General features: G+C 44.9%; 1 protein-coding gene across 4 annotated transcripts in view; it reads left to right on the top strand.

Moving 5' to 3' along the window:
• Fryl (FRY like transcription coactivator) overlaps nucleotides 1-23,021 on the top strand; it is a 226,111-nt gene extending 203,090 nt beyond the window's left edge. For 3 of the 4 annotated variants that reach the window (XM_057771108.1, XM_057771106.1, XM_057771107.1), the window contains 10 exons: nucleotides 1,074-1,238; nucleotides 6,839-7,086; nucleotides 9,945-10,152; nucleotides 11,364-11,513; nucleotides 12,252-12,350; nucleotides 16,237-16,305; nucleotides 18,667-18,684; nucleotides 19,476-19,586; nucleotides 20,441-20,631; nucleotides 20,977-23,021. In XM_057771108.1, coding sequence (XP_057627091.1) covers nucleotides 1,074-1,238; nucleotides 6,839-7,086; nucleotides 9,945-10,152; nucleotides 11,364-11,513; nucleotides 12,252-12,350; nucleotides 16,237-16,305; nucleotides 18,667-18,684; nucleotides 19,476-19,586; nucleotides 20,441-20,631; nucleotides 20,977-21,235 — 1,518 coding nt within the window. In that variant the 3' untranslated portion in view covers nucleotides 21,236-23,021. The remainder of the gene's footprint in view (nucleotides 1-1,073; nucleotides 1,239-6,838; nucleotides 7,087-9,944; nucleotides 10,153-11,363; nucleotides 11,514-12,251; nucleotides 12,351-16,236; nucleotides 16,306-18,666; nucleotides 18,685-19,475; nucleotides 19,587-20,440; nucleotides 20,632-20,976) is intronic. The other variant, XM_057771109.1, reaches the window with a different exon arrangement.
• Nucleotides 23,022-25,741: the final 2,720 nt, after the last annotated feature.

Raw genomic sequence — 25,741 nt, 5'->3', positions numbered from 1 at the left:
TTTGTAACTTTGTCAGGTTGTGTAACCATTCCCTAAAAATAGACTCTAAACAGTAGTGGCTGAGTTAAGCCACCCAGCACACAGTGAGTGAGCGCCTATTAATGGCTAGCTCTCACGGAAGCCATGGGGCAGAGTTGACTACTTACCGACAAGACCAGCTCCGGTCTCAGTGGTACTGAGGTAAAGAAACCCATTTAAAACTGCTTGGTCTGCATGGGAAAAAATTAGTATTTGCCTCTGTGGTATTTTAAATCAAAAGCTTGGTATTTGCTATGTTGAACACTCACCCAGGGAAAACGGTTACTGTACCTAGTCTCACTAATGACGCTCTGTTAGTATAAACAACTTTACTGGGTTTTCTTTTCTTACTTTTTGGTCTTAGTGAAACTGCTATTGGTCTTGGCTTAGGTGACGGAGTGGTGCACTCCATCACGCCTGCCTGACCCTCCACACTCCCCGCTGTCACAGATCCTCAGGGGCTGAGACAGAACTCAGCAGAAGAGCGTTGACTGGCATGCATAGGGGTCGTGGTTCAATACGAGCACCACAAAAATAAATAAACCCTCAGACCAAACAGAATGACTGTGGGGCTGGGTGGGGCTCGGTTGAATGCTTGCTTAGCTCAGACAAAGCACAGGGTTTGATCTTCATCTCCCCATAAGCGGGGCAGAGTGGTACATACCCGGGAGGCAGAGGCAGAAGGATCAAAAAAGTACAAGGGTCTTTGGTTACAGCGTTTGAGGTCTGCCTGGGATATATGAGCATCTCTACCTGCTCCTACCCCAGAAAAATGGGATGATACATGAAAAATGAGAATTTTGGCTCCAGGCTAGTATAGTTCTAGATAGCTCTCAGCTCTTTCCCTCGGTTTAGCCACAATTAACCTTGGGCATGCGCCATCATGCTGAGGGATTAGCTGCACCCATTCACAAACTATTCCAATACATTACTAGGTGGGGGAGGGTAACTTTCAGAAATCCCAGAAGTCCTTTATAACTAAGCCCATAAAATATTGGCGGACGTGTGCTGTTTCCTGTGACTGTCTCTGCTAACCAACGCATCTCCCCTCCCAGCTGAACAGCGACTGTGTCGCGGATGACCTGATGCCCGAACACCAGGACCTGCTCCAGTCTCAGGACTCCGCCAGCAGCAACACAACAGAAGACGTGCTGCAGATCAGAGACGAGACCCCCAGTTTGGAGGCCTGTCTAGATAATGCTAGCAGCCAGCTGCCTGAGGTGGGGAGCCACGGGGCTGGTGCATGGCCAATCTAGGCTCCCTTCAGCACCCCGCCACATCCCTTGCTTTTTCTTCCCAAAGAGTTTTCAGCTGACGTGCTGCTAATGATTTGATTTGTTTTCAGTATTTCTAACCTGTTGGGGTTGTTTTAAACAAAACTGTCCGACCTGGTTGGTTGTTTTTTAGTTTTGTTTGTTTCTTCTTCTGTTTTTTTACAAAGTTGACATGTCGGAAACAGCCTACAGGTTAAAAATAATGTCAAGTGTGTCAATGAGCATTTTGCGCTGCAGAGTGTGACTTGGTTACGGCACAAGCGCTTCTCTGGGGACAGCAGGCATTGCCTGGGACGCTGTGCTTCTGTGAAGGACTGCTTCCCTGTGTCCCTCCCCTTCCCTTTTGCTTTGTATGGGTTTCCTGTGATTTGGTGCTATGACTGGGTTAGGACCTCAGGCTAGCTGTGTTAGCAGCTGGTTTAATGAACCTTACCAAAGGACTTTGGAACCACTAGTATGGTTTTTGGAAGGCCTGTAAGAAGTAAGCCAGATTCCAAGCTAATGACTGACCAAAATAAGTAAGTATTAATTGTCTTGGTGTTGTTGTTGCTTTTTTAAAGATGATTATAGATACTTTTTAAAAGTGTAATTATTGCCATAGCTCTGTGAAACATGCTTTCTGCTCGGTAAGTATTAGAAACTGATGCACTTTTGTCTGTTAATGAAATTAATGTAGTTACGAGACCTCAACTGACATGGTTATTAGTCCTTTGTAAGGCAAAGTTGTAGGCTCTTAGTAGTAGTGGGAATTGGACATGTCTGGACCCTCTTTAATGGTGAACAGATATATTTTGCATCGGAGGCATTTGGCTTCCTGATCATGGGTCTTTGAACTAATAGAATGAAGATGTAAATAGCTCAGTCAAGTATTCTTTGTGGTTTCACTAGGTGCCGGACTTTCAGCAGGAGGCTAGGAAGAAAGGCGATGATTGAAAAGGCATTTGCAACGTGTGTGTGTGTGTGTGTGTGTTCACATATACCATTTCAACAGGAACTCACTGTGTTGAAGGACTTGTGACATCCAGAGAGTAATAAACTGGTTTTTGGTGGGGACAGAGATACAGGACAGGTTTCAGATAGGTTGCATGCAGAGGATATGGCATGTAAATGAACATGTCACATTCAGTTCAGTGTCCTGGAGAATAAAATGGGGAGAAGAGGAAGGTGAGCAGAAGCGAAGAGGGTCGGGCGTGGTGGTGGGGAGCGCCATCCTCAAACTTAGACCAGCCCCAAGCCCCGCCGAGAGCAGGGGACTGTGCGGACGTTCCTTTCAGGACGGGGCTCCACTGATGAGCACTTTCATAGCGCCCTAGGCAATCAGTTTGAAAGGAAGCGAGGGCCTCTGTGGGGTCCCCCTCTTTTGGTGCTTTCAGTTCCTGACAGAGTGACCTCTCATAGCAATCATGGCAGAAGCACGAACTAAGCAAATCTGTTCACCATGGCCTTAAATGAAACGGTAAAAGGAGAGCAAGGTCCAGCAGTCCCCTTCAAGAGCACACCCCCCCCCCAAGACCCAGTCTCACCTCTAAGCCCACCACCTTCCTATAGCATCACGTGGGGGAGCAAGCCCTTATCCATGGACCTTTAGAAGTATATTCCAGTCCCAAAGCACAGCAATCCCTATGCCACAGTAAGCAATGTGTTGGAACCTAGAGATGAAGATGCAGCATAGGTGAGCATGCATTCGTTCATTTCTCCTTTTTAAGGCAGGATCCTATTCCACAGCCCAGGTCATTCTTGAATTCTTGGCAGTCCTCATGCCTCAGCCTCCCAAGGGCTGTAAGTACAGGTGTGAGCCACCTTACCCAGTTTAGCCAGTGCTATTGCGCCCCTGTCCCATGCTAGACACTAGTCTAGGATCTGGGCGTATAAAACAGGCAGCTGGTGGCATGGAGCTTAATCCTAGCAGGAGTAACAAGCTGGCAAAAACAAATTTTAAAACCGTGAATTACATCTTCTCCAGAAATTTAACAGTAATTGAATGATGAGAAAGTTAGCCTTAGAGTAATCCCATACACATACACGTAATTCCACATACATATATGTAATCCCACATACATATATGGGATTGCTGTCTCTTTCTTGCCTGTTTTGATTTAGAGTTTTGATTTTGAAATGGAGTCTCACTATGTAGCCTACGCTGCCTGGAACTCACTACCTCAACCTCCCAAGTGCTTGGATTACAGTCCTGAGCCTAGCTACACACAACAATATACAACAGACTAAAGAACTTTCTTCCTGAGCACCAAAAAGTCCCTGGGGGCATCTTTAATACCAGAGAAAACACGCTTCGGTTTACCAATTTTTTTTCCTTTTTAATAAAGGAACCCTTCTCACTGTAGAGTGAGACCAAAAGGGTTAAGGCAGTATCATTTGGCTTACAAACTAGCTTTTGTTCAAACTGCCAACCAAAGAATAGCTCCCCCAGAGGAGTGCCAGCGCAGCCCTGCCTTCGCTAGCTGGGCTGACATCATGTGTGTGTCCATGTGTCTCCAATACAGTGTCCAGCGTTCCAGAACTGCCCTCTGATAAAAGGAAACAGGTTTTAAAGTAATTTCTGCCATTATTTAGTTAGTTTTATAGGTGAAATGGTTTATGAATTAAAGGAACAAATCTACACAAAGGTTTGCCTGAAGATTTGTAAAGTGTGCTGATATTGGGATGGTAAAGGGAGTGTCTTAATTACTGTTCTGTTGCTGTGCAGAGATACCATGACCAAGGCAACTTATACAAGGAAGCATTTAATTAGGAACTTGCTGAAACTTTCAGAACATGAGTCCACTATCATCATATGGGGAGCAAGGCTGCAGGCAGGCATGGCACTTGAGCAGTAGCTGAGAGCTCCCATCTTACCTGAAAGTTCCATGCAGAGGGGGGAGGGGGGAATGGCCTGTGCTTTTGAAACCTTGAAGCCCATCCCCAGGAACACACCTCCTTTAACAAGGCCACGCCTCCTAATCCTTCCTAAACAGTCCACCAACTGGGAACCAAATATTCAAATGCATGAACCTATGGGGGCTGTTCTCATTCAAACTACCACAGGAGGCATATCCTGGAGAAACTTTGTAACTTCTCTTTGACTGAAAACAGCTCATTAGAGTCTGGAGAGATGGCTGAGCAGTTATGAGCACTTGCTGCTCTTCAGAGGACCCAAGTTCAGTTCCCAACAACGATGGCTGACAGTCCACATCCCAGTCCATCAGTGACTTCTGCTCCAGGAGATCCAAGGCCTCTAACCCACCAGCATACCCACTTGCACCAGTGCCTCTAACCTACCAGCACACCCACTCACACGTGCGTGTACCCACATACAGATAAACACGCCTACACAATTCAGAATAGTAAAAGTAATCTAAAACATAACTTCCTCTCTGATCTCTTCAGGGCACGTAGTCTTCCCTTTATTTCATTAAAGAACCCTTCAGTTATGAACCACAGAAAACTTTACACATAGAAAATGGACCTTTAAATGTAGCAAAATACGTGTGTGTGTGTGTGTGTGTCAGTCAGTCATTGAGTGACTGTAGAACTCAAGGAAATTGGAGTCTCGGAATCTGCATGTAAACAATGGAATCCATTCTACTAACCCAGAGCACTACTTAATGAAATCTAGGGGAGTTGTTATACATTTCCAGTGTGTACTGAATAATAACACTTTCCAGTAAACTATCACTCAGAAAATATAATAGCAAGCAATAGCCAAATACAGGTGCCCACTAACGGGAAGTGGGGCTTCCTGCTGCCGTGTCTGGGTCTGTAGCACAGTACACTCAACTGGTACAAAGGGAAAAACGATACCAGTAAAACTGTAGATGTGAGGACGTTTCTATCAGGGTTAGATAAATTATCTTTCCAGATTACCATAACCAGGTCTTTAAAATGTAACTTCCGACAGAACCTGCAGCTGTATTGAATATAATCCACTGGGATGACTTAGGTCCTGCTCCGTGAGGTCAAGGTTCATTGCACACCACGTCCAGACCCATGTTCCTTAATGAACTTCCTGATTCTCTGCCGTATTCCTCGGCCTTCGAGATCTTCTGGTGTCTTTCCTCAGAATAGCATCCCTAGCCACATTTATCTAAGCCCACCATCGGCTGTTTCCTTCAAAGACTGGTCTCGGTGGCCCCAGACCACCATGCTCTTCTCCCTCTTCGGTTGGGTACCAGCAGGCGTTTGTATGTGGCTGGTGCTGTTTACCATCTGCATTCCATATGCCAGTGTGTGCTGTCGCCATTTGCATATTAGCCTAAACCCGTTACAAGATTACAGACTCATAATCAAGAATTAATTTGTAGCAGAGCACCTGACTAGAATGTGCTCAGAATTCTTTTCAGAAGAGTGAATTAGGACTCAGGCTAATCCAGGGCCCTAACTTCTGCTTGCTTTTCACATTTTGTGGGGAAAATTCCATTTTTAAGCCATAAAAGAAAGATTAAAAAGTACTACAAATATAAAGTGACAATGGTCTAATGCTGAAAAAAGCTTATCTTGGCTTCTAAACCGGTGCTGTTATTAGTCAAAACTCAGAGGGATCAGACTAATATCAATGCAAGTTATAAATGAATGTTGACACCATTATGATACATACTTTGAACATGTTTTACTTTTCTAACAGTGGTAGTTCGTTTATCTAGCCAGTGTCCATTGGGTTTCTCCCCCTTGGCAGTCATGACAACATCCACATCATGGTAACAGTGGTTAGGAAGAGTGGGTCTTAACCACTGTTCACTCTATCGCATGAATTTTCATGATTGCTCGTTTACTGAGCGTTAGGGACTTGCAGCCATTCTTGTTTAATAAATGCACATGGATGAGATCCATTTAATTTCAAGAGCTAACGACCTACAGTTTCCTAATCCTTTGTGAACTCCATCGCAGCCATGAGGCTTTATTGGGTCTCAGAGCTGGAATGAGCTATTGTCTTCTTATCTGAAGTCAGCTCTCCATATCACAGATAGCAGGAAAGTGAACATGGTGGTTTGGGTTGAGTCTTTATGACTTGTGGGCAGCCTAGACCCATATTACCAATGGATTGAGTCTTGAGCCTACCTATGGCCAGAATTTACTGTGTTCTGATAAAACTAAAGGAATGATAGGTAGTTCAAATAAGAGAGACTTTATAGTAATAACACCAGGTTCTCTTGTGTAGAGATATAATGTATATGATAGAAGGTATTTTAGTTAAAAAAAAAAAATCTATGTTCTAGTCAACACCCAAATCCTGTACATAAGGAAAAAAAGAAAAAGTGGTGTTTTTTAGAACAGCTGGCTGTATAATAACTTTTAAATTCTAGAGCTGGAGATTTGAGTCAGTAATAAATTTCTCGTGTGAGGCCCCGGGTTCATTTTTCTAAACTAGCAAAAAACAAAAGGAAGAAAGAAAAAGTGCGACACTTTAGAAGACAATTGTATGCATTCACTGTTCCAAAACTATACAAACTAGATGATGTAAACAGACGGGGACCTTGCCAGTCATCTTTTATCGCGTTGATAAACTTCTTGTAGTGTTGTTGAAGTCTGCTCAAGCTGCGATTATTTTACAGGATACAAGTTCAGTGTTAAAGGAGGGACATGTTACAGCCTTTGAAGATGAGCGGTCATACATTACGCAAGACCAACAGGACCAGCTAGTGTGTCGAGGGATCCTTGATTTAGAAGAAACTGACATGGCAGAGCCTCTGGCTCCTGAGAGCTGCCCCGAGTCCATCTGCGAAGAGGACGTCACCCTGGCTTTGAAAGAGCTGGATGAACGGTGTGAGGAGGAGGAGGCTGACTTCCCTGGGTTGTCCAGGTGCGCATGGGCACAGAGAGTAATGAGTCTCTGCCTTGGCCCCACTCCCGATTATGAATTTTGATTAATTGGTATTTAGTCTATAATCATACTCTTCATTTTTAAAGACATGCTATGATTTGTCCGTCCGTCCTTCCTTCCTTCCTTCCTTCCTTCCTTCCTTCCTTCCTTCCTTCCTTCCTTCCTGTTAGTATCCATACAAAGTAAAAGTATTTTATCCCTGACACACCATGTTAAAAGCACACCACATGCCTATTTGGGCAGAACACCAAACAGCCAAGTGTTAAAATAAATAGAATGAATTTCTGTGTTACTAAAATAAACCTAAAATAATTCCAAAACGTCTCATCTGTCAGGGGTCAGATATTAAGTTAGATTACTGTAGGAAGCCCGAGCTGCCACTTGATGGTACCAAAGGATGACACGCTGCTCCCCTCAGATGTCTCTGTGCTGCACATTGAACATATCATCAGAATGGGAAGAATTCCCAATCAAGACTTTTCTTTGCTTGTGGATTAATTATTACAAAGTTCTTAAAGGATATCCCAGTGGCTCTTCAAAAGTTTGCACACCAATCAGTTCTACGATCTAAATTAAGATATTGTCTAATGTCTGTTATTTATGACTATTTGTGGTTCGCCATGAGATCCTGGCAAAGTATCTAACTTCACGTGTTCTGTGAGTATATTTCTCCATCGCCAAAGTCAGCACTCTTGACGATGGCTAATATTTGAAACTAATATTTAATAATCAGGTATTTTAGTTTTACAGAAAAGCAAAAGCTTGATGCTTAATGTGGTAAAGCAAAAGCTTGATGCTTAATGTGGTAAAGAGTCCTATTTTTTAACTCTCAATACATATAGAATGTTTGCCTGTATCTGAACGTATATATGCAAATGTTCACCCTCTTGAGCATACCTTTCTGATTGTACCACCTGACTATAAGGCCTGCGCAGTCCCACACAAGTTTAGGCTGACAGAATGCTGTAGGGGAAATAGTCAGGCTTTTGGCATCCTACAAGGCTAAAGCAAAGCGGTTGACTTTGGTCCATTTCTACAACTGAAGTTTCTACAGCCCGAACAGAATGTTGCATGTCTACCCAGCACACAGGTCTAGGGTGCAGCACATTTTGTTCAATCAATCACTTTAGTGATTCTTTATAAGGTAAAAGCTTATAAAATGTTTCAAGGGAGTATTTTGATATGCTCAAGCCTTACTCGGGTCTCCAAGAATTTCATACATGAATACCGCCTATGCGTACAGATCTGTACCCACCCTCTTCCTCCTTCAACTGTTTGCTCCCTTCCTCCCTCTCTCTCTCCCTCTCTCTCACACACACACACCACTGTGAGTGCTGCTGTTATGTATATATGTTTAGGGCTGAGCATTTGGGATCAGATATCCTGTAGGTGCTCGTGTCTGAAGAGACGGCTCCTCTCCGTGTGTTCAGCTATTGACTGCCTGTAGTTCATCTAGGGGCGGGGCCTTGTGAAATTTCCCTATCACACCATCATGGCTACTGGTGGTGTTATGTGGGTTTTAGGCAGCCTTCCTGTTTAGATCTCATAGGAGCAATTTCCCTATCAAGCCTAGAAGATACTATCTAGCAATAGGCATCCTGGGCTCTGGCACTTAAAATCTTTCTGCCTTCTCTTCCTTGATGTTCCTTGAGTCGTAAGTGTAAAGTTGCCATCTTGTAATAGGAACCATTCGGTAACCTATCAAGACGACGGGTAACATTTCTCTATGAGTTAAGTCATACTGAGACTGACAGAAGCATGTCCTTTTCCATGGCTGAGGTTTTGTGACTGTCTTCATGTAGGAATGATAAATTCCTGAGGTGAAACAGCTACCCCTTCTGTCCACACCCTTGTCTGCTTTATTGCGAGGCACACACAGGTGCTTCTGAAATGACTGAGCTGAGTGTATGCTGTGGCTGGTGGTGTGGGCTTTGGGCCTGTGGTCCAGGGTTCAAATCCTCACCTTTCCTATTAGCCCCTCAGTCACATTATCTGATCTACTAAACTTTTTGTTTCTTCATTTGCCTGACAACTCTTTGTGAAGCCCAGTCCTTGATGCAGAAGAATACAACCAAAACTTTCTCAGTGTGACCACCAACAAAGGGCCCGTCAAAAAATGGGAGGGGGGGGTTCAGGACTAGTAAGACAGCTTAGTTGATAAAGGCACTTGTCCCAAAGCCTGCTGTCTGAGTTCAATTTCCCAGGATCCACATAGTACAGAAGGAACCTCTCCCCATGGATTGACCTCCCCACTCATGTGAATACACCTGTACTTGCATGCACACAAACACACACACAGAATAAGTAGACAGACAGACATAGTTGAAACTAAATGCATAAAACAAAAGTTTACAAAGGAATCCAAAGTAGATCACAATGTGAACGCGCTCTAGTCCATACTGATTGTGTGTTTCAAGACAGGGTCTCTCCATAGTCCTAGCTGCCCTGGAATTTCCTGTGTAGAGCAGGCAGGCCTGGAACTCACAGAGCATCACTCCCCTCTGCTTCCCAAGTGCTGGGAATAAAAGTGTACACCCCCGCACCCTGCCTTAATCCATATCCTTTGTGGACGGAACTAGTGTTAATCCAGTAGTAACATACTGTAGACTTGGGCTAAGATAATTGCTTGAAATTAAAGAGTTCTAAAACAGGAAGGCCTTGCATTTGTTTGTGCCAGCCTCGGAAGTTCAGTCTGCATTCTCTAAATGTGTGTGTGTGTGTGTGTGTGTGTGTGTGTGTGTGTGTCACTAAGAACAGTTTCTGTTGAATGGGACACGGTGCTGTGAGTCAGTACTTTTCAGGCAGCGTGCTGACTACCGTGGGTTTTGTGTTTACAGTCAAGAGGAAGATGAGCAAGACGGCTTTCCAGAAGTGCAGACGTCGCCTCTCCCAACACCCTTTCTGTCTGCCATAATAGCGGCGTTTCAGCCAGTGGCTTACGAGGACGAGGAAGAAGCCTGGCGGTGCCATGTCAACCAGATGCTGTCGGACACGGATGGGTCATGTGCGGTGTTTACTTTCCACGTGTTCTCAAGGCTGTTTCAGGTCAGTGGAGGTGAAGGTGTCTGGATGCACATTCCAGTGATCTGGTCAAGTGAGGCTTCTCTGCTTGACCTCTCAGGCATTAGTATTCCTGCTGATTTCCTTTAGCAAACACTGGTTTCTATGAAGGTAGCATTCTCTTATTTGCGGCATTCATTGCATGTACTCCTGGTGTGTTTCTCAGTTGCTAGCGCAGATGTGAAAACCTGCAGTGAAATTGCTGCAAACCTCCGACACAACACCGACTGATTTTCTGCAGCGTGCTGGGTACCATCGTGGGTACCAGAGAAACGAAGGCACCCCATGGTACCTGCCCTCCCAGCTTGGTACGGGGAGGTTTGAAATGTATATAATGAGGTGCTAAATGACACTTTCATCACTGTGGGAACCAAGTAACTGGAGTTGCTGTCCACCTTAGGTAATGGTAACAATAAGGACTGACACATATTGGCTGTCCACCCTGTGCCAAGCGCTAGCCTAGTGCTTCTCAGTAAATACTCTCATACAGCACCATGGCATGTGGATACCATTTTGAGCATTGTGTGGGGAAGGAGAGAGCCCACGGCACAGAGATCCCAGTCCTGTTAGCTATCCGCCATCCTTCTCGCCACCTACAGCAACTCTCTTGCCTTGGGGAACCCAGCCAAGCACTTCCCTCTGACGTTCCCCGTGCACTCCAGCCTCCAGCTTCCTCCATGCCTCCAGTGCTCAAGAGTGGGAGCTTCGACTCAACCTTCTTCAATTACTGTGCTGCCCTGGGTTTTCTGTTTGTATTCCATCCTTCCCAGTGATGGCGGCAGATTCCCCGCGGTCATCCAGCAGCATTGTACACGTGTGTGGATGCGCGTTAGCTATTCCTACACCCAGCTGGTGGCCGCTCCCCAGGCAACCCGATGACCCCCTGCTCCTGGAGACCACTGTATGCATGCTGCTGGTCCTAGCTCACTGCAGGCCAGGGCTCCCGCACTCAAACAACTTTCCCACCTGACCCTCCCAAGTAGCTAGGAACACGGTGTGTGCCACTGCACCCACCACATTAGCTGTCTGTTGGCATATCTCCTAAAGAAATAGAGAAACTTAGTAGATCTGCTAGTAGAATCCTATATGTCATTCCAGTAATTTCAGTTGTGAATTATACTTCTTTACATGAAAGCGGGGAAAGGCCTTTTTTTGTTTTATAAAACACTAAGCTTTTCTCATGCCTTGCCTTGTAGACAATTCAGAGGAGGTTTGGAGAGCTAACTAAGGAAGCAGTTGGCTTCCTTGGCGAGAGTCTACAGCGCATCGGTACCAAGTTTAAAAGCTCCCTGGAAGTAATGATGGCGTGTTCCGAATGCCCCACCGTCTTCGTGGATGCCGAAACGGTAAGCCAGGCATGGTGGCACACACCTGGAAACCCCAGCACTTGGGAGGCTGAGCTGAAAGGGTGGAGAGTTGGAGGACAGCCCGGAGTATATAAAGAATTCCGAGCCATCCACCTCTCTGCCTGGAGAGGTGTCATTCATTGATTGGCCTTTTGTAAAATTTTTTTTACAAAATTTTCAATCTTGAAACACGAGGGTTTATATCTTAATTCTGATATAAATATGTAGCAAAATGGCATTCTATTCAGGCATGGTGGAATATTAGAAGGCAGAGACAAGCAGAGTTCTGAGTTCAAGGCCAGTATAGTATACATAGCAAGCTCCAGGCCAGCCAGATCTACATAGTAAGACTTTGTTTCAAAAAAAATAAAAAACCAACACCATTCCAATGGCCAATGTCTGAAATGCTGTCTGAGGCTTGGCTGATCTGCCCGCTCCCGATACATGTAAAATCCAGAGGGAGGAAGCTGAAGTGTTAGACTCTAGAGGTGTGTCTTCTTTCCTGTCCCTGAACAGAAAATGGTAGATGGTGAGACCTCTTGTCGCAGAATATCCGGAGCCCTTCGGTCTTCCCTCCATGCTAGAAGTAGTCAAGGTTAGACAGCTGCATGTTTAAAAGCTTCAAGGACAGTGCCTTTGAGGTGTACACTGGTCCAGCAGCGGAGCGTGTCCAGTAACCAGCTGGAAGCTAGCTATTCCGTGACCTTCTGAGACAGATCCGTTTGTCTGCTTTCACAGTTGATGGCGTGTGGTTTGCTGGAAACACTCAAGTTCAGTGTCTTGGAGCTGCAGGAACATCTGGATACCTACAACACCAAGAGAGAAGCAGCCGAGCAGGTCGGTCTCCTCCACACACCAAAATCATTGACCTGGGTGCAGTGTACCCCAGACGGACACGCAGCTCTCTCGCTGGCCTCTCTTCTCCGTCCAGAGACCTGCTGTCTTTGGCTTTTAGAAAGGAGCCTAAGATCACAGTGGGAGACGGCAGCTGGGCGCAGGGCAGCAGGAGGGGTGAGAAGTGGTGTTCCAAATGACAGAGCATCACCATGGTGTTAGGGTGGACAAGCTTGGAGTAGATTACAGATGTCGCCTGCTAGGAAGTTCCACATTCTAGTTAGCCATTTAAACACTGGCCCGGTTCCCCAAGTTGGTCCAGCGTGTTTTCAATTGACAAATGCAGAAAAACAGCCGGGGGTGGGGGAGGTAGAAATGTTTTCCCTTTCAGCCCAGGGAGTTGCCAGGTGCGATCAGGGCACCCTACAAATCCTGCTGTCTGCATGCAGATATCCATGTGTCTGCCGAGGAATGGCTAGGTCGTAGGTGTGAGTGGGCCTACCAGGCGATCTTACTAATCCCCTGCTGTCAGGTAGACGTGAATTTCCCATCGCTTCATCTCTTGGGCATCAAGATACTGATTCTTATAATTTCTGCTATTCTGGTAGGTATGTAGTAGTAGATTCTTATCTAGCTTACATTTCCGTCAGCGCTGATTATTTAAGCATAGATATCTTCATAAGAGTAGCTTGTGGACATCTATAAATGAGCTGTTCTTCTCAGGTGTTTGTAAGAAGTCTTTATTTTAAATATAAGCATTATAGTTTGTGGACAAGGAGGGGCATGCAAATGGCGTGCATGTAGTCGTCACAGGACATCTTGTGGGACCTTCCACCATGCTCAGGTCATCAGGCTTGGTGGCAAGTGCCTATAACCATTGAGCCTTCTCACTGTCCCTCCATGCGTGCTTTTATTGGAGATATATATATATATATATATATATATATATATATATATATATATATATATTGAAGTTACTTCTCTTTCTGAGGCTCTCGTTTTTCACTGCTGAAGCATCTTTCAGTGACCAGGAAGCTTCCGCTTTAATTAAATGCGAGCTCTCAGTCTACTACACTGTGGTTGTGCCTTGTGGGTCTTCAAAAGTCACTGCCTGTCCTAGACACTGTGGTTGTTACCGCAGTGGCCCAGTAAACTCGGCCTCTGTGGTCTACACTCCTTTCCAGCATAACTGGAATGGCCTTGTAACTGACTCTAACCACCAGAATTCACGAGACACTGAAACTCCCAGGACAAGCTAGAGACGCCTTCCACAGTGTCTGCTTCTGCCACCAAACTCATCAGCGTATGGGAATCTTTGGGAAATTGCAGGAGACTTAGACTCTGATCCCCACTACAGGATGACTGGCCACATGGAGGAAAAGAGAGGCACCCAGATAAGAGCCCACAAGTCACATAGGAGTAAGGCCTGCTTGGAACTTCGAGAACCTGGTCAAACCATCAGATAACTAGAGACTCATGGCTGATCCTAGTTAAACAAGAAACAGCACATACATTTATCTGATCTTGGTTACGTGCACAAAAATAGTTTTTTTCTTTTCATTGTTATTTTCAGCCATTACATGTGAGGATGGTTGATTTTACAGCAACAGGTAACTGCTTTTCATGAGGCAGCTTCACATACAGCAGAGACATCTAGCTAATCATCTGCTGGCCCTTCACCCAGAAACCTCAGACATTACCGGGAGACAAAGGAAAGGCCATCCAGAGGACCAAGCCATGTTTCATTTTTATATGTCAGAAGACAGAAATTTTGTATTTGAAAATCAAACATCATAATAACGGCAATTCTAAAATGGGTATAGACATACAGATGGCTTGCGACTGCACAATCTTCTTGACCATAGGGTCAGGGGCCTCTAGCTTTCCACTCGCGTCTGGCCCACTGCTCCTTTTCTGTAAACCAAGTCTTTTGAGGACTAAAAGCCAGGATAAGGGCTCCTCCACTGAGATTTACCCCCAGCCCCAACTAGTATTTGTGGTACATGTTCAGTGTTCTTCTGTCCTCTAGGGATCAGACATGATAGATGCCCTCAGGTGGTAGCCAGAACCTCGAAGTCCCAGAAGGAAATGAACATTTACCTCCCTGGCATCGTGAGACTAGAAACTGATTTTTCTTATAGCACCTTCTCCTATACTTGATTAGCAGAGCAAGGGCCCCAAGAGGAAGCTGCACAGTCTTCCGTGTCTCAGCCCTTGGTACCCACCCCACTCTCACTGATAACTGCATGTCGTGACCCCCAGAAACCGTGGCATGAATCTGTAGCTACCACCGTCTGTCCACCCTCTGCAGCAAGGGGCAGGTGCAGGACTCAGCCCCGTACTTCTCTGAAGTCCTGGCTGATCGTTCAGCGTCAGTCACTGTCCTTGAACAGTTGCTTGCTGTACATAATCTGCTCTGCCCCACTTAGAGCCTCCCGCACAGCTACACTTTCACCTTCATTTGGGCAAAGAAAATACGGTGAGCGCGCCCAGGTGGGAGTCGGGGGTTCTCTGTGGCATCTGGGCAGGCCGGTGGAAGACCAGTAGACCACCACAGGGATCAGAAATAATGACATTAGTGTTCCCTAAAATGCTAGATGGGGTATGCAATATTTAAACTTTCTAGAATAGGCAGTAAATAATTGCCCAAAATAACCTTTTCCACTTTACTAGTTTACTTGGACAAGCTGGGCAAGTAGTTATAATTCAGTGTATCTTAACAGGTTGCATGAATAGAGGTGAATGTCTAAGTTCCATGGTGTAGGTGTCAGCTGGATTTGGCTGCAGTCAAGAAGTCTGCGGATAGCTTCTGACAATGACTGTCACCAGCCATATCCTACCAGAAAGGTTTAACATGTTTTTATTCCAAGATGCTGTCAAGAGAATAACCCCAGGGCCAGTGTTGTCTGGGTGATTTGCGATGGGAGGGACAGAAGGTCAAAGAGATTGGTTTTTGAAACAATTGCCATTTCTAATTTTAATTCTTTGCCTGTAGAACAGGAAGCTACAGCTGAGGATTTTAAATATCTAAGATGTTTTCCAGGGAGCTACTTAATGGGCTGGTAGTTTTGCTCAGAGGAAGCAGTCTGAGTGGCTGATTTGATTACTTAATAATTTCACACACACCCCAAAAACAAAACCGCAAACCCAGTCAGCCAGAAGAACCGACAGCGTCAAGTGTCGCAACTCAGAAGTATCATCTGAAGGCCTTAGCTCTCACTCTGGGGACTCTGGCTCCGCCTTTCTACACGTCCACAATGCTATTTTACTTTAAATTAGTGTGGACTGGAAGAATAGCCCCTGGGTAAAGAAAACCCACATTTGGCTTTTGTATCCAAAATGCCTCAGAGATAGCATGCTTGTCGTTTGTGACCGTCCGAAGAGAAAGAAAACAAATAAAAACAGGATTCAGATGGATCTTGGTTTCTGTTTCACTAATTAAAGTTGGCATGCATCTCCAGAGAACATTTCAGATGAGCAGGCAGCTCTAGCGTGTTTTTTTTTCTGTAAGTTGCCTTTATTAAATTGACCAAAGGGAAGGTGGATCTTTCATTTTTCGCATCTCACATTTAGACACAAAGGTCAGAGAGAAACAATGAAGATTTCCAATAAAATCTACAAGGCGAAGGCTCCTATGCTAGGGACACCATGGTTCCCAGAACTCTGATCGCATCTTTGTTAATAAAGCCAGGGTGTGCATCTTGTTGTATCGATCCCTTGTTTGTTGCACATAGATGTTTGGCCTGGGGTGGAGATTAGTTCTGTCAACAGCCAGTGCTAGCCTTTCAAGTCAGCTTCTGGTTTTGCATAGACAGACCTGTTATAGCGCTAGTTACATCGTCCATTCTGTGATGTATTGAAATGTATTTACCCTTACTTATTTCCATAGTGGTTAGAGAATTGTAAGAGGACGTTCGGTGCCAAGGACGACATATATAGGATAAACACCAATGCGCAAGTAAGTCTCCTTTCTGCTGGGTGATGTTCACATTGGGCATTACAAAACGACGTGTGTGCACGCGATTGATTGTCCTTACTCGAGGTTCCTAGAAAATGTTCGTAAGCCTTTTTCATTTTGGTTTATCAGAACAATCTGTCTGAAAGTTAGGCTCAATGAAATATTGGCTTAGTAATGAAAACTTCACTTTAATAAAAATGAGCAACCAGCTTGTGACTGAGGCTTAATAACACTGAGCAGATAAGCCTGATGGGTATCTAGACAGTCCAGGGTGACATTTAGTTGCATCTGCCTCTTAGAGAAAAAACAATGGTTGTCCATTAGTATTCTGTGGATATACTTCCTGTCTGGCGAGAGAAACCAAGCCTAGAGCAATGTGCTCTATATCCCTATTACTCTAACTGAAATTGTGATTGTTTTCCTCTGGTTGTTTCAAGCAGTAGCAGCACATTGTGTCCATAATACATCTCCCCCACTGGGGATGGGATGTTAAGACCCATGTGCTATTCCAGTGGGAGAAACTCCATACTAGGAGAAAGCCTTCAGCAGCTCGGCCATTTCCACACCTGACATTTGAATTCCCACATTTTCAACTCCAATGGCATTTATAATAGTGTATCTCCACAAAAGTATCAGAATGAAATCTGGAGGAAATCATAATTTAACTACTAAGCTTTTCCAGCACAATGCCAGCCCATAATTTCATAATCCTCTCCTTGCAGCTCGGTGAAACAGCTCCTTCATTATTCCCACTTTTGAAGATGAGGGAAGGGAGGCTCAGAGGGGCCAATTTATTTAATAAGTAATAGAAACCAAGACTCAAACCTAGACAGGTAATTCTAAACTCTGTGCTATTTTAAAGGAAAATTAAAGTCATGAATAAAGACATGAGACAAGATGGAAGTTCACTCTAGAATTGAAGCCAGTGGGGGGTTTTGTTTTTTTTTTTTTTTTTCAGTGGGGGGTTTTAATGATACCTTCGAGCATCGTGTAAGCTTGGGGGAGATGCTGAGTGGTTCTTATAGACCTTCCACCTGTAAAACAATTCCATAATCTCTGAGACTCGGTTAGCAGCTGGAGATGTTCGAGTGAAAAATGGGGGCTACACTTAAGACTGATTTGTACCTCCCTTCTTACACGTCTCATGCCTCCTGTGCCTGTGTACCAGTCTATGCAAGCTGCCAGTAAATATTTTATTCACTTAATAAAGACAAAAATCTATCATGCCAATATCAGTGTGCTTAAAATGTGTAGATGTGTCCCTCCTCAAGACCTGCCTCCGCTCATCGCGGCCAGTTCTGGCGGTTCACAGCTGTAGAGTTTGTGCCATTGCCTGCAACCATAGTGACCGTGAGCTTTATCCAGGCATGGCCAAACCGACACCACTGGCGTGGATGTGTGGGATCGGTTCCACTCAGCATGCTAACAGGAAGAAGGAAGGAGATTTAAAACTTGAATTCCCACCTGAAATAAACGAAATGAAATAAAACCTCAGAAGTAAAACCTCCTGCTGTTTGACATTTGGATTGTGCTCTGCTAATGTTACTGGGGCCACTGTTTGCATAATTTATGGTCAGCTGTGTGGAGCTAAAGTTCACCTTTGCTTAGTAAATCCTTTCTAAACTGACGGGAATAAATGTGGTTTAAAAAAAAAATAAAAGCCCTTCAGAGAAGACTTCAGAAAAGCAGTTCTAGAAGCTCTGTGTACGCACCAACAGCCTTGTTTTAATGCGGCCACTCTTTTCACCATGGGTCTCCCATGCATCATCTCCACTTGACTCAAGCCTAGTTAGGTCAGACTTCTGACATGCGTGACATTAGATGTGTACTGCAAAACACACCGCTCTCAGTACTCAGGATGAGTAGACAGCCTGAGGTCTAGGTAGAGACTAACAGGCAGGAAAGTCTAGAATAAACCACAGCAGAGAGCCTGCTGCTGGGTAGGGTAAGTATTTTCTTCCTATGTAAGATTAGGAACCAATTCAGCCAATCCTTAGATCAAAATAATAATCATAATTCATTGAAGAAGCTTCTCACTGCACTCATGGAAATTACAGTTGGGTTTGTTGGGAGAGGGACAAAAAGAATCCAGCTCAAAGGACATTTGCAACAGCTAGGGCTCCCAAGATCACTTTGTTCTATGTTTTGTGGCTTTTATACAAAACTAAACTGCCAAAGGGAAATACTATAAATGTCTGAAAAGTAGTAGTTTGGAAATGGCCTCATAAAATGTTCTTCGGGATATGATTATGTGTTCTTCAGTTTGCGTGGGGCGTCTGTAACCGTAGTTACAATGGTTTCTTACACTAATTCTTGATCTTTTTCTCTTTGTATTTTTTGTGGCCCGATCACCTTGCTTAGCAAATGGGAATTCTAGCAGTAAGTGGCCTGTCTTGATTTATAGATTCCTTATCCTTGTGAGACAAACTGGTTTTCACCCGCATGTGTCCTCTTGTGACCTAGCAGTGCTTTCTCATTGACCACTCCGAAAAGTAGTGTGGGCTTCAGTTTTACATAGCCCTGCCCCATGACATGTTGGTCCTGCGAAATGAAACAGTGAGACTTTATCATAACTATGCACCTGCAGCCAGCAGTTGCGTTCTTTCTACGCCTGTAACTTGACATCGCCCCCTTTACATTCTAAGCTGCCCTGTCAGCTTCACAGTCTCATCTGAATGAGATCACCCGGTGGTTTTCGTAAAGAGGAGTCCATTTCTCTAAAAGCCCCTTCATTTTGGTAAGAGGATACCCAGTTTCGCTCCGTGCCGGCTGACAGACTCATCGAGAGCCTCAGTGAGCTCAAAGCCCACATGTGCATCTGCAAATTCTTCCCATCCTCAACTTCAAACGCTTTACATCTGCGTTGAGCCCTCCCCTCCAAAGCAGCCTACACATTGCCTCCTGACAGTGTCTGTCCCGTGTGAACATGTGCTTCCTACTAAAAAAGGGGTCGTGTAACCAGCGGCAAGCCTTGGTCCCTGAATGCCAGCCCCAAAGCACCTCTTCCTTGCCTCCCGTCAGCTTCACACCGTATTAACTTGCTTACCGCAGAAGCACAAAAGCCAGGACGATTTTAACACGTTTGTGATGTTTCCCTGGAAGTATGCTGTCTAGTTAGAGCCATGAAAAGAAGCCCTAGGCTAACCTCCGCCCCTGCTCCTTACTTCCAGGAGCTGGAGCTTTGCAGGCGGTTGTACAAGCTGCACTTCCAGCTGCTGCTCTTGTTCCAGGCCTACTGCAAGCTCATCGGCCAAGTGAATACCATCAAAAACGAAGCAGAGGTGAGTTCCGCTGGGCATCAAAGCGCCTCTGGGAGCCGTAAATACATACGTGTGAGCGCGCATGCATGTGTGTAACATGTGCTTATGTATATGTTTCCTGTCACAGCGCCTAAGGTCAAAAGCCACTCACACTGAACGTTTGCTTCAGTGGGTCAGTTAGCTCGTGTTAACACTGTAGTAAACAAGAGAGCTGATATCCCAGGTTTGGTAGCAGATACAAATCTATAATCAAATATAAAGCTTGCACCGTGACATCCATAACAGTCCCTAACATCCCTCATTTGTTTCTGGAGTTGTGTGAATGCCCGAGACATTAATGCAGAGGTTAATATATAGGGTCACAATGACTGACTGTAATCTTTTTTCCCCTCCTTACATTACTGATACCAAAAGTGTCATTGGGAAAAGGGTCAATTTTTAAAAATTATATATACAATTATATATATGTGTGTGTATAGATAGATAGATATAGATGTATATAATGTGCGCATAGACACATATTTATATAAAGTATCCTGGGTAAATAACCTAAAATACGCTTCCCTTCACTGTCCAAAAGCAATTACAATCTTCCAAAATATAGTATAAACATTTATTGCAACCCAATAGCTCTAGATTATCTAAACCTGGTCTAGGGACACGTACTGTAACACCCAGTACTTAAGAAGTTGAAGCGGGAAGCTTTCAAGTTCAGAGTAGCCTAGGTTACATGAGAAGATACTTTGCCTGGTTTTCTTTTTCTTTGGTGGCTCATTTTTTTCTGCTGAAAACTAGAATGTTCCTACCATGAGCTTATATCCATGACCATATACTACTGACCATAGGAATCGATCCTTAAAGAATCCTTGTTTCAGGTCATCAACATGTCAGAGGAGCTTGCCCAGCTGGAAGGTATCCTTAAGGAAGCCGAGGCTGCTTCGGAAAATGAAGAGATCGATATTTCCAAAGCCGCACAGACCACAATAGAAACCGCCATTCATTCTCTGATTGAAACTTTGAGGAACAAGGAATTTGTGTCCGCTGTTGCACAAGTCAAAGCTTTTAGGTGAGTGGGCAGACCACACAACGCCAAAGCGTGCTCACAGGTAACAGAGACCAGGAACTCCACAGGCAATTGTTCACAGGGTTTGTTTTTTGTTTTTTGTTTTTTTTTTTTTTTTTTTGGTTTTTTGAGACAGGGTTTCTCTGTGGTTTTGGAGCCTGTCCTGGAACTAGCTCTTGTAGACCAGGCTGGTCTCGAACTCACAGAGATCCGCCTGCCTCTGCCTCCCGAGTGCTGGAATTAAAGACGTGCGCCACCACCGCCCAGCTTTGTTCACAGGTTTTAACCGAAAATGTAGCTTGCAGAATCATGACACAACCTCAGCACTCTATCCTTGTGTATCTCCAGAACCCTGTGGCCCAACGACATCTTCGGCAGCTGTGAGGACGATCCCGTGCAGACATTGCTACACATCTACTTCCACCACCAGACGCTAGGCCAGACGGGCAGCTTCGCCGTCATCGGCTCGGACCTGGACATGTCAGAAGCTAACTACAAACTGATGGAGCTGAACCTGGAGATCAGAGAGTCTCTGCGCATGGTGCCGGCACACCCGCTTCTAGCACAGGCCAAGTCGGTTGGAAACACAGCGAGCACTGGATTCTGAGCAACTTCCCGTACTCGAGAGCGGGGGTGAGCTGAAAACGATCAAGATTGTTAACCAAGCACCTTGTGTGAACCGTGGGGTTCACTGGTAACTCTTTTGGCAGCACCTTCAATCCATAGTCTACTAACGTCAAACCGTCAGAAACAAAAGCCTGAAGAAAAGTTTCTAACCGCTTAACCGCTGCCGGTACCTCCACAGTAACTGTAGGAAGAAGGTTTTTGTTTTTTTGTTTTTTTTTTAAATTAACCTATATGAAAAAAGAAAAAAGGGCTAAAAGTGATGCATACAAGTACATTACTCTGGAGAAACGAAAAAATCCCGAGGATGTTTGCAATAATCCAAGACACTGCAGGGCGGGGAATGAGGCTGGAGTCGGGGCCAATTCATCGCAGCTGAAGACCCGCCACCGCAGCGCCGCTGGGATTCCTAGCTGTCGTCCAGAACCATGAGCATCCAGTCTGACAGACAACAGACTTCACTTGCAAAAACCATTGGGTCTGGGGTTTTGTTATTTTCTCCCGGTGTACGGGAGAAGGGTTTGGGGTGTGTGTTTGTGGCTTTTTTTTTTCGGTCTGTATAAGGAATTATGTGTGTGTGAGTTGGGGTGTGCGAGTGTGTCAGATGTCCGGTGACAGCTTCTCAGAGCATGCCTAAAAGAGCACTGCGAGATTATTTTTGAAGAAATTTTATTTTATTAGATCTAACTCTTCATAGTGTGTAAATGTTAGAACACTTTAATAATATTTTAAAACTGGGCTTTTCCAGTGTCTCAAAAGAAAAAGAAATAATATATCTGTTAATATTATTGGACTCTGCTGCTCAGCTCTCTGATCAGTGCTTCTGTGGATATTGTTGATAACTAACCAAAGTAGATGCCTGCAGAGACTTAAAACTGTAAAATACAGATGTACGCTGCCCGTCAGCACTCCTCATTAGACAAGTTAACTTATTTTACTCCATAATTATTATAGACACTGCATAGACTAAAACCTGTCTTTTTCTTGTACATCCGTGCCACGTGCTGTTACGCCAGAGTACGAGTACAAAGCTAAAGGAGAAAGAAGTTGTGGTCACTGATGGTGGACTGTGTTTTCTGCAGGCTCTGGAGGCTGCAAACTTCAAGAGAAGAGATGCAAATGACTTGTGTGTTCACGCGGGACTTGTTTCAGGCTCCAGGAACCCTGGAGCTATGGGGGAAAGCCAGAAAAGCCTGAAGACTGGCTCCCAAAACATGCAATATACTTCTCCACTGTCTAAGTCTGTAGCATAACACAAACTGGATCCTCTGCCCTTTTTTTAAAAAATAGCATTTTGTAAAGGCAATGAATGTAAGTCCCACGACTCCTGATTTGAAAGGAACACCGTGTATTTTTTATATGCATCTCTTATCCACTGTGACTTTTATTTTCAAACTGGGCTCTGACTCCAGAGTTTGGAATGTAGAAATGAATTGCTTAGCTCTGCCTTTTCCTGGGGGCGAGGACCCGGACAGAAATGCAGTGATGCACTGTGCACGCCGTTGGACTGCCTGGCCATAGTTCTGTTTCCTGTAAGATTCCATGACTGGTCACAGCACTCATAATCACTGTATTTTTTGACCCAGATAAAAAAAAAAACAATTATTTTAATGGTGTTCTGGTACTGTAAATGGTGTCCTTTAAATTATTAATAACTTTCGGGTTGGGGGGCAGGCACAGGGTGGTGTCCAGAGACACACCACACTTCACATCCCCTCTTCCGTTTCTCTCACCCTCCTTACATCCTTTTTGTTAAAAATAAAAACAAAAAACAAGCTTTGTAGCTGTTGCTTTGTGTGGTTATTCTAAGAAAAAGAAAATAAGACAGCTATAGAGGGCCTGTTACCTGCGGAGTTCTCACTTACACTTTCACTTGAAAAAAAGCAGAAGTTAAATTGATACCCATCTTTGAATACTTTGTATGTAACTACCCTGGTGATATAACAAGTGAAGCCACCTACAAAAACAGAAAACAAACCCATGAGGACTGTCTTCCCTACCATACCTACACTTTCCCCTCTCCTCTCCCCCATTGCATTTGCTAACAGAAGGTTAGTGCTTAATTTTAATCAGCTTTATTACATTGAAAACCCAGTGTTTGCTACATTCAACCCTCTTCACCAAATTGACCATCTGAAATAGCAAAGAATCCGCCCTTTTTAAACACTTAGGGAAGTCAGAGCACAGCAGCAGGATTTGGAGCTGTCTCCACTGTTGTGACCCAGAGGGTCCAGCTGTTAACCACCAGCTACACTGGCTAGAAGCATTGCTAAGGGACCTTTTAGGAAAGATCACCACCAGAACAGTGAGCTACTGTCACAGCTCCTGCCCACCCTTCAGGAAAAAGCCCATAGTTACTATGTGGCTTCCCCGCCCAGACCCCATCTATCAAAGTGGCAGTATCACCTACACTTCAGGAGAAAGAGCTAATAGTCACTATGTGGCTTCCTCTCCCACCCCCAGCCTTCAAAGTGGTCTATGCTAACTTTGAAAAGTTAAGGATTACACAGCAAACAATCCTCTCCATATGCAGAGGTGGCATTTGGGGTGGCTCCTGCTAGCTTTCCACTCTGTCTCAGATCTGATGCTCTCTAAGCTTTGGGTTGCATGCATCAACAATCTGGCACCTAAGTGCTAGGATGTTGGCATCGAAGACCGAAATGTCGTCACTTTGTTCAGTATCCGAGTGCCTACATTCTGATCCTTGCCAGCTGCCCCGGAAAGTTAATGACAGCATTACACTAACATGATTTCACTGCCCACCTTAGCAGTCAGTGCATCTGTCTTAGGACTCATTGCAGGTAGATTTCTTAACTTCACTCATTCCCTTGTCAAGTACTTCATGCGTACATGTTCTGCGTATTGCATTCCACCCAAAGCATGGGAGTCAACTGGATTGCCTTTGCTTGCACCTGTTCCCAACTAAGTCAGAAGTCACCCATGAGCACACGTGCACGCATCAGTTTTAACCATGCAGTTCTTAACACTCTTCTCCACTGCCACTTTAGTCCCTAAAAGTCCTTCCCTGTCTCCAGGTACCTGGGGCTTTCCTTTAAAAGGCAATTTATCCTGACAGTCCACTGTCAGAAGAGCACTGGCTGCCCTTGCAGAGGATCCAGGTTCAGTTCCCAGCACCCACATGGTGGCTCTCATCTGCATCTCCCATTCCAGGGAGATCTGCTACCCTCTTCTTGGCTCCTCAGGCATCAGGAATGCATGTAGTACACATCACAAGCAGGCAAAACACACATACACATCAACTAATAAGAAAATAACCGCCGGGCAGTGGTGGCACACGCCTTTAATCCCAGTACTTGGGAGGCAGAGGCAGGCGGATCTCTGAGTTCAAGGCCAGCCTGGTCTACAAGAGCTAGTTCCAGGACGGGAACCAAAAGCTACGGAGAAACCCTGTCTCGAAAAATCCAAAAAAAAAAAAAAAAAGAAAGAAAGAAAATAACCTTTTAGTGCCTTCTCATACATATCTACACAATGGCCAGTCCCAGGCAGGGCCTGGAACGTTCCCCAGTCTGATTTGCTAGTGTCACCTGCTGTCTTATACTTAGTGTTTAGCATCTCTGGTTTTCTCTACCACAGGATTTTTGCACATGTTGTCCTGGCAGAAAACACGTCCAAACTCAATAGACTCAAAAGTTCAGCTCAGGTGGTCTAAGTCAGACAATCCTTTGTTGAGGGATTTAGCTAAGAGCAGCTTCTGCACCAGGTCGGTCCTGGTCTTGTTTGCATAAAATCACCATGAGGATGGAGGTATTTGCTGTTTGCTGGCGTACTTGTTAGCCACGCCTCCATTTGATTCACGCCCCTTATGCGATTCAGGCTAATAGCACTCTGCACAGACATCAGCCTGATTCATTTGGGCCCAGGTGGACCTGTTCCCTCCACACAAGGCCACTAGAGCCTCCTCAAGCTCACTTTGGACGTGGCACATTGCTGTGAATACTTGCTAGTGTACAAGATGTCAGACTAGCAACCGGGTTGCGGGGGAGGCAGGCACTACCGCTACAACACAAGTGGTTAGAAAATGGGGAGCAGTTTCCACCTGGTTCCAACTGTGAGGCTTGCGTTAGACCAACAGCCAACACCTTGCTTCGCTAGACGCACCTGAGACTGCACGCCTGGCACCATTATCTGCCAGGGGGCTCTCAAGGTTCCCCAGGAGACCTGGTTTAAATAGCACACTGCACCCCGTCCAACGTTATCGTGTGTCGATTCTGTTTAATAACAGAACCTCAGCCCTGTAAACTGAAGCTGTAGATTCTTGTCTGTTCTTGTCCCGGAGGCCTTAAGAGTTGATCAGGTGCCTGTAACCTCCGTAACTCAGCCTGCTCCACTCTGCCCTCAACAGACTAAGTATAGGCGACAGGTCCCGACTTTCAGCGCATGCTCTCCTCAACCCGAGACATAAACTGGATAAAGCCTCAAACTTTTTTGCAATACCTTTTATTTTGCAGGCTTTATCAAAGTACACTGC

The sequence above is a fragment of the Chionomys nivalis genome, chromosome 6 (genome assembly GCF_950005125.1).
Source record: "Chionomys nivalis chromosome 6, mChiNiv1.1, whole genome shotgun sequence".
Taxonomy (NCBI): domain Eukaryota; kingdom Metazoa; phylum Chordata; class Mammalia; order Rodentia; family Cricetidae; genus Chionomys; species Chionomys nivalis.
Note: the sequence above shows the minus strand (reverse complement) of the source record. Positions and strands in the feature narration are given on the sequence as shown.